Here is a 7,842-nt window from a genome sequence, read left to right as displayed (position 1 = left end):
GCTTTGCTATTTGGTCCAGCTAAGAGGTTTCATGTGTGTTGTTGCTGTCCTTTGCCCTCAACCATTTAACCCTTCCGTCTCTTGAGGCGACCCTTCCTTCAAAGAAGCCCACCCCACCTCGAGAGACAGATTGTCCCCTTCTTTTATCTTTCTATTTGGAAAACAAACCCAGGCCACACGAGGCCTTGAGGATATTCCAGTCTCCTAGCCACCAGGCTACGCAGTTCAAGAAAACTGGAGTGGGGCCAGCCCCTGGGGCTGCAGATGGCTGCTGCTTCACAAAGGGCTGGGCCCGGAAAGCCAAAGGTAGAAAGTGATTTGGGCTAAAGTAGCTGAAGATCTAAAAGATGAGCAGAGTTCCTGTGTGGTAATTTCTTGCAACAATGAGATTTTACTAGATTGAAAATTCGGCTGTTAATTTAGGGTAAGGAAATCTCACCCAGATCTCCAGGTATAGGACAGTTAAAACAGAAAGAAAAAGAATGCTGATCAAAAGGAAAAAGGACAGAGTCCTTCTGGCTATTTTTCACTTCTAACCACAAGTGGGGGGTCTACATGAGAGAGAAATGTGAACTGTTTAATTCAGACAAAGGAAGACACCCCATTTTCCTCCCTTTAAATCAGCCTTTAAGAAAACACCCAAATAAATGGGCTTGTTTTGTGTCTACCTTAAAATATGGCTTGCCTTTATTTATGTACACATGCCATCAAACATACTTTTTCTTTTGAATCAAAATGGGATCAACAATGTTCATATAGAAATTTTTTTTAATATTACAATACCAGGATCCTCGCACATTTTATATACAATACGTCACTCCACATTTATAATATATTTCTTAGGTTTACATAAAAAATGAAGGTACTAAGATTATTTACAAAAATACATCCAATACCACTAACATTTAAAGGCAACGTTCCCACTTTACTTTAGGCAGGAATGAACTTCTTTTGAACATGGCACAAAAGGATCGGCATAATAAAAGTGAATATATTACAAAACCAACCAAACAAAAACAAAGTCAGTCTGCTAGACCTAAGCCACTCGCAGTTCCAAAAATACAAGCCCAAAGCCGAAAGGCTTTTTCATCTGAGCGTGCACAACAGTTTCCCAGGAGTTTCTTTGTGAATACGTCTCCTTCTTTTTCATAAACTCCTGGGTCTGGATTCCTAAATATCAATGTAATGTGACCTAATCGAAAGGATTAGGCGAGGGAGGGAGGGTGTGATCTGGCTCCGTGGAAAACGTCCCCAGTCCCGGCTCCGAGTTACTTGTCCACCACCTCCTCCACGCAGGAGAGTTTGCGTTCCTCCGAGGAAATACTGTCCACGATGGAAGAAAGGCATCGAAGGCTGCTCGACGCCGACGAATCCATGCTTGCCCCTCCTAAGCGGAGAGAAAACACACAAACAGAGCACCCAAGGAAGCAGACAAGGCAGCCCTGCGCCCCGCACCAGGCCGCTCCAGCAGCGCAGAAGCAGCGGGTCCCCGCGCGTGGGGAGCTCCCAGGTCGCAGGGCGCGTCCCCGCTCGGCCTCTGAGCCCTCTCTGCCCAGAGCGAGCACCCAGCCCCCTCCCGGGGTGTTCTCTAGCGCTGCCCAGGGCCCTTTCTTTTACTTTACCTTCCTTGGCGGTTATCACGAGCCCCCTGGAATGATCCGAAACACTTGGCCATTGGGAGCTGCAGGTGCGCAGGAAATCCGCACCCTCAAGCTGGAGGAAAACCAAGGCAGCAGAAGATTAAGAAAGAAACATCGGTTCCGGGGCGGGGGGGTGTGTGTGTGGGGGGGGCGGGGGGAGGTTGTGGGGGTGTCTCTCCTGCTTCCTCGGGCCGGGGCGAATTTCCTGCCTATTGCAGGCACCCAGTCTTCACGGGTCACTGTGGGTTCATGAGACAGGGAGCCGGAGGGGCGGGCGAGGAAGGGGGACAGGAAAGGAGAAGGAGCAGCTGGAGGTTAAGGCCCCAAGGAAAGCATCTAATCAGCTTTTGCATTTCCCTGCCCCGGCAGCAAGGGCTTACATTCTCTTGCTTGGGTCTGTAGCTGAAGGGGTCTACCCCTAGCTCCTGCATTTTCTCCTGCTGATCCAGCCGGTGCAGCAGGTCCTGCAGCCTTTCAATGTAGCTGATGGCGCTCCGCAGAATCTCCACCTTGGGCAGCCTCTGGTTGGGGTTGGCCACAGTCCGCCGCTTCAGAGCCTCGAAGGCCTCGTTGATTTTCTTTAGCCGCCTCCTCTCGCGCAAAGTGGCGGCTTTCCGCCGGTCAGTGGGGGCAGATTTTCTCTTGCAGGTCTTGCAAGCCCAGATCAGACATTGGCCAGGGCAGTGGGGAGGCTGCAGGCCTGGGGGCGCCAGGACGTGTTCCTCTCCGCTGCTGTCGCTCCCAGCTTCCGGGGGCATTTGGTCCTGGCAGGGGGACAGGGTACCATCACTCCCTGGATACAAAGGAGAGCCCTCTGCCACTTCTAACGGCTGCAGGGTAACATTTTCCCCATCCAAGTAGAAGAAATAGGAGCCAGTTTCAAAAAGGTCCATCATCATGTTCTCCTCCTTGGCCTCTGACTCGGTCTCAACTGGGTGATGGGCTCAAAAACCCAGAGGAACCACCCAGATGGCATTTAATTAGTGCGGTGACATAAGTCACCCCAGCTTTATATATAGTAGCTCCTGAAACTCAATCCAACTTTTAGCTGTCATGGAGCATCAGTCTCCCAATGTGATTACAGCCAGTGCTCTCTAGAACATCTAGTTTGAAAGAAAACTGAGAAGTGTCACCCCCAGAAAGATGTGACAATCTATAGGCAGAACAGGTTAAGACAAAATACACAGAGAATCATTAATTTAAACAAAGCATTGAGTGCTTCCATTTCAGACAGTTTACATGCTAACCTGCTTACAGGACAACTTCAAAACAACTGGGGATTAACACTGCCCATTCCCCTCCCCCCGGCTCATCTGAATTCTAAGTATAGACCCATGATGAAAGATTTCAAAGGCAATAGCCATTGCTCTAAAATAGTCTGGTTAATATTTGCAGAGTGGTTCAGCTCTTTTCTCTCTCCTGCCTGTCAAAAAGATGTTATTCCTGTGATTAAAACCATTACAGTCCTTCAAAGGTTATACATGACTTTCAGGCTTCAGCCTCCATAGCAGCAGGTAAATCTCTTTCCTCTCTTTTCCTAAGGCTGTAAGATGATTTGGGAGCTGGAGGGGGTGGCTAGAGGGTGCTCAGGTTCCTTCCTTGGCTATGTTTTCTTTTAGGGGGGTGCAACTAAGATCTGAATTCTGTACCCCTCCAGGGTGGAGCAGTGGTATCTACGAGGTAAGGGATGGGGCAGAGGATGGGGGTGCAATATATGTAATGACTTTTCTTTAAAATTAGTTTTATCAGAACCAAGACTCATACTATAGCTACTTGATATTTCAGGATTCAGTGTGGCTTCCAGTTCAAGGTGCCTCGGTTCTGGCTCCTGTCCTACACACTGTGTGTTCACAGCTTTTTCCTTTGCGGTCTTGCCATCCATTGATTCCAAACAAGTTGTTCCAAAGGATTTTGATGAGAAAGGTAGTAACCAAGGCACAAGCAAGGAAATGGAATTTTAATTGCAGCTTGCCTGTGGTCCAGTGCACACAAGTATGGTGACTGGGGTGGCAGTCCTGCATAAGCCTGGGATGCAGGGGCCCTAGGTTCCAAAGAACTCCCTTCAAGTCGGAGCTAAGGTCATTTCTATTTCTGTGCACATAGGTAAGTACTAGGTCTCGATTTCTTCAAGGTAATAGAGGTTGCTTTATATAATTTTGGTGAGGGTTCAATCAAATGCTATCATGCATGTGAAACATGTAGCCTTAAATTAGCTGCTTGATGAACATTAGTTATTGTTTAAAGCATAAGGCTGTGTCAAGGCTAAGATCATTTCTTATGAGGGAAATACAGCACAGCTGGTGCGGAGGTTTATTTTTTTTCTCTTTGTATTCTTTTCTTCTTTCCTTTCCTTTCCCTCCCAGAGCTCTGGAGGGACTCCCTTCACCTATAAAGGACTTTGGGATGACAGTAAACTTTGGTTTTGGCTTTGTAGTCAGTGCCTGAGAAACTAGATGGGAACATGAAGTCTTCTTATTCTACCCTAAGCAGTGATAGTTATAGGCTCTCTTCAATATCACTTCATTTTTTAATGAGTAGAGTGAAGACAATGCAAGGAATGAATGGTTAAGCAATGTAGGAACTAGCCATTTTTGAGTCAAGTCGATTATTCTAGAAGGTAATTCTTCATAGTCTCTTTCTATTGAGCCATAGACTTGGGGTGTTAAGTTTTGACATTTTGGGCTGTTTTTATTATTGTGTGGCTGAATGATTCAAGCTTGAGAACCATTTCTGGGTTTTTGGAACAGTCAGAAGCACAGGGAAGAATAAGAAGCCATTACTTCTTTTTTGATATCATCTCCTATTTCCATTGGTCTCCTGGTTGCTGATGTCAGCAGTTAAGGCTGCACATTGGCACCTCTGACAATGCAGGCCATAGTCAACCATCCATTCTGGAAAACTGCCTTATGAGTGCAACCACCCTCCATGCTGCATCTTATAATGTGATAACAATTTGAAAAGTCATCTTTTAACCACTGAAATTATATGGCATTATTACTAAGATTATTAAGATAACAATGACCGAAATTCATTTATTCAACATTTTTGGGTCAAGTGTGAAATCACTTCAAAAATGTTGCATACTCTGTAAAAGAAAAGTACTTTTATTACAGGAATTAAGTTTAGAGAAAAAATGAGATAAGAAAAATATCACTTCTGAGCAACTTTGTTGCTTGGGTAGTAGAACTAAATGTTTAGGGTGGTTCCATTCATAGACTCCCCACCGATTTTAGGAGCTGTTGGATAGATGCAAAGAGTCTACACATCATGAACCTGCTAAAGAATATGAAAGGGCAATTTTTCTCCTTTATTTTTCTTTCATTCAAGTGTCACCACTGGAGAAACAGTGGGTTCAAAATGTCAAAAGAGAGGATTCTAAAATAAAGTAGAGAAAGCCTTGGGGTGCTGATCAAGAGCAACCTCCCAGGCTTCAGCGGCATTTCATTGTGTGAATTCAACCATCACTATTGAATTGTGGTTCCTTATTAAAATACAAAGCCCCTTTCCCAACATTCTCGAGAACTGAGGGCAATAACATTAGTGTTGTTATTCACCTTGGGTTAAATAGAGTTTTCCCTTTTTTGTTGTTGTTTTGGGGGTTAGAGGTGGTGTGGGAGGAGAGAAAAAGGAAATGCCAGCTTGGGAAATAACCATCCTTTATTAGATTAGGTAATGGGAAAATACACACTGATTCCAAACAACGAGCTTGCGAACTGCTGGAACTCAAACTGTTTACAAAATCTGAGATGCCTGTAATTGCAATTACATTATTTCTCAATAGAACTTGGGAGACACAGACCTTGACAAGTGGTCAAAACAGGTTTGTGTAAACTGAAATCCTCCAAGCTTGAAATAGTTCAAATACATTTTTGGAAAAAGTAAATAATAATAAGAGAATAATTACACCAAGCATCATTAAGAAATCCCCCCAAGGGCCTAGAGTTCATTCACAACAAAATCTGAAACTAGGTTAGTGATAGAATTGCAAGTTTTCAAGTAATTTACGGCCTCATTATTCTTACTTCATGCTTAATTATTTGTAAATGCATTTTCTTCCCATCATCTCCACAAAAGCTTGAATATGTCCAGTTCTTCTCCGTGAAGAGGAGTGGGAGGGAACGGTTTATGGCTAGCTCAATCAATGGTGGATTTTAGCTCTGAGCCTTTGGGAAGGTGGAATATGTGGTAGAAAGAGAACAGAGCTTTGAAGTAAGACAGAGTATAACTTCTAGCTACTCCTAATTGTGTGTTCCAAGCCTCAGTTTTATAAGAGATCAAATGGTATAAATAATACATACATCACAGGCTTGTTGTTAGCACAAAATGAAATATTGAGTCCATGATATGGAATATGCCACTCAACAAATGTTAATTTCCCTCCTTCCTCTACTCATTTCTTAAGGCCTCTGATTGAAATAGCCGACGTGAACTAATTGAAAACCCTAGATTTGGTAAGACAAATATTTAAGATAAATTTGGGGATATATTTGTGTTAATGGTATAGTGGAAGTGAAAATATTGAAACAACTGACTCCAATAAAAGTATTTCATATATTTATGCCCTCAGCAAATTTTCCATTTTACTGGGGGACAGACACTAATTAAAAAGTGACACAAATGAATAACTGATGCAGGAACTTTGAAGGCAAGGAATGTGGTTCTTACAAGTCTATAACAATGAAGAGTCTGTCATGAACAGGAAACGTGAGAAAGGATGGTTCCAGACAGAAGTTCCTGAGGTGTTAGGTTGGTATTTCTAGGGAGCAAAGTTGAAGCTTTTTAGCAAACCTGTGGATTGGGATGGCCGTGACAGTGGCAGGAAGCTCAAGGAAGGAATAGACATGGATGAGGGTGTGTCAGAAACTGGTGAAAAGATTTTTGTGGGTTATATCTAAGGGATTTGACTATATTATTGCATAGTTGGTTCAAAAAAAGCAGTTTCAGTTACAGCTGAGGAAGGAGAACTGAGGGCCAGACAGAAAATGATTCTGCTTTTCCAGCAGTGAGGAGAGAGAGAAGAGAGAAAAAAAGGGTAGAAGAAAGGAGGGAGAAGGGAGAAAGGAGAGAAAGACAATGAAGAGAAATTAGTCCAGCTGGCAGGTAGAGAGTCAACCAGCAAGGCCAGCGAGCGGCCCTCGAGAACAGAAGGTGAAGGCAGCCGCTGCCTCAAAGGGAAAAGTCAGAAGAGGCAGATTAATGCTTTAGACTTGTGACCGCTAATGAGGAACACGAATCCGGGCACCTGTAACTTACCTAATTTGCAGACAGTTTGTGCCCAGAGATTCCCGAACACTGTGGTAAAAATAGTTTTGTACTTCAACTGAGGGAACGTTCAAGTCACTTCAGAGGACGTGGGGGAGGGGCACGAGGCAAGCAGAGGAAAAGAAAAGATTTTAAAGGGGAATGAATCCTCTGCTGTCAACAGATGGTGGCAGTGAGAACCATGCAGAGAAATGGGCCTGGACCCGTCTGGGGAGAACTCTGGTTTCGAGGCCTGCTGGGGAGCTGCTTTTTAACAACAGCTCCAAAGAAACGCGTCTAAGACAAACAAGGAAGGAACCAGAGTCTGCTCTTCAGAGCTTTCAAGAAAGACATTTTCAGCTCTTTGCTCCAGCACCTAATTCCCTTCCATTTGGGAGTAGAACACAACTTCCACAAAAACCTGTGTTCAGCAGCCACAAAATGGTGCTTAAGGAGGCTGCTGCTCATTTCTGATTTTCTAGGCGTAGTTTCCAGGGAAAGGGACAATGTATGCTCTTCTACCTGAGAAACGCCCATCCCTTGGTGCTTAAAAAATGAAGTTCTTTTCATAATTCTGCACTGTCCCCTATTTTTCACTTAAATTTAAGAATTTGATAGCAAAATTCGTGAAGCATTAGAATGTTTCTGGGTTCAGTATTCCTTCCTGGTGGGTCACCAACTGGCAGAGGTTTGCTTAGGATGGGTCCCCAGGAGGCTTGACTTTCAGCAGTGAAACTGGGAAAATCACAGGCAAATCTGAACCAGTTGGTCACCTTGCATCCCAGAAAAACAAGATAGATGCTGACAAATATCTATTCATAAATGAGAACAAAGAACAGAGTGCAGGATATATAGGCTTTTCTCTTTAAAGAATAATTACAGTGATTACAAGTATGAGTTTGATGTCAAAACCAGGTTGTAGGCCCAGCTCTGCCACCTGCTAATATGTGACCTTGAGCAA

The 7,842-nt window shown here is 44.0% G+C and overlaps 1 protein-coding gene and 1 long non-coding RNA gene across 2 annotated transcripts in view; one reads left to right on the top strand and one right to left on the bottom strand.

The window, feature by feature from the left end:
• Positions 1–656: 656 nt before the first annotated feature.
• Positions 657–2,915, bottom strand: MYF6 (myogenic factor 6). Its single transcript, XM_008542119.2, has 3 exons — positions 2,021–2,915; positions 1,623–1,713; positions 657–1,387 (listed from the first exon to the last, which is right to left on the bottom strand). The coding sequence occupies exons 1-3, from the start codon at positions 2,537–2,539 to the stop codon at positions 1,269–1,271; spliced, it is 729 nt and encodes a 242-aa protein (XP_008540341.1). The 5' UTR covers positions 2,540–2,915; the 3' UTR covers positions 657–1,268.
• A 67-nt stretch (positions 2,916–2,982) lies between these two features.
• Positions 2,983–7,842, top strand: part of LOC103565920 (uncharacterized) — a 34,388-nt gene continuing 29,528 nt past the window's right edge. The window contains exon 1 of the long non-coding RNA XR_548388.2: positions 2,983–3,154. This is a non-coding gene — a long non-coding RNA (uncharacterized lncRNA). The remainder of the gene's footprint in view (positions 3,155–7,842) is intronic.

This window comes from Equus przewalskii, chromosome 29 (assembly GCF_037783145.1).
Source record: "Equus przewalskii isolate Varuska chromosome 29, EquPr2, whole genome shotgun sequence".
In the NCBI taxonomy this organism is placed as follows: Eukaryota; Metazoa; Chordata; class Mammalia; order Perissodactyla; family Equidae; genus Equus; species Equus przewalskii.
Note: the sequence above shows the minus strand (reverse complement) of the source record. Positions and strands in the feature narration are given on the sequence as shown.

Bases quoted from the DNA above. Each gene is read 5' to 3' on its own strand.
- MYF6 (XM_008542119.2), bottom strand. From the start codon at position 2,539: ATGATGATGGACCTTTTTGAAACTGGCTCCTATTTCTTCTACTTGGAT. The intron at 1,714-2,020 runs GTAAGCCCTTGC...GTTTTCCTCCAG, and splicing joins ACAGACCCAAGCAAGAGAAT to CTTGAGGGTGCGGATTTCCT. The intron at 1,388-1,622 runs GTAAAGTAAAAG...CTCTCCGCTTAG, and splicing joins CGTGATAACCGCCAAGGAAG to GAGGGGCAAGCATGGATTCG.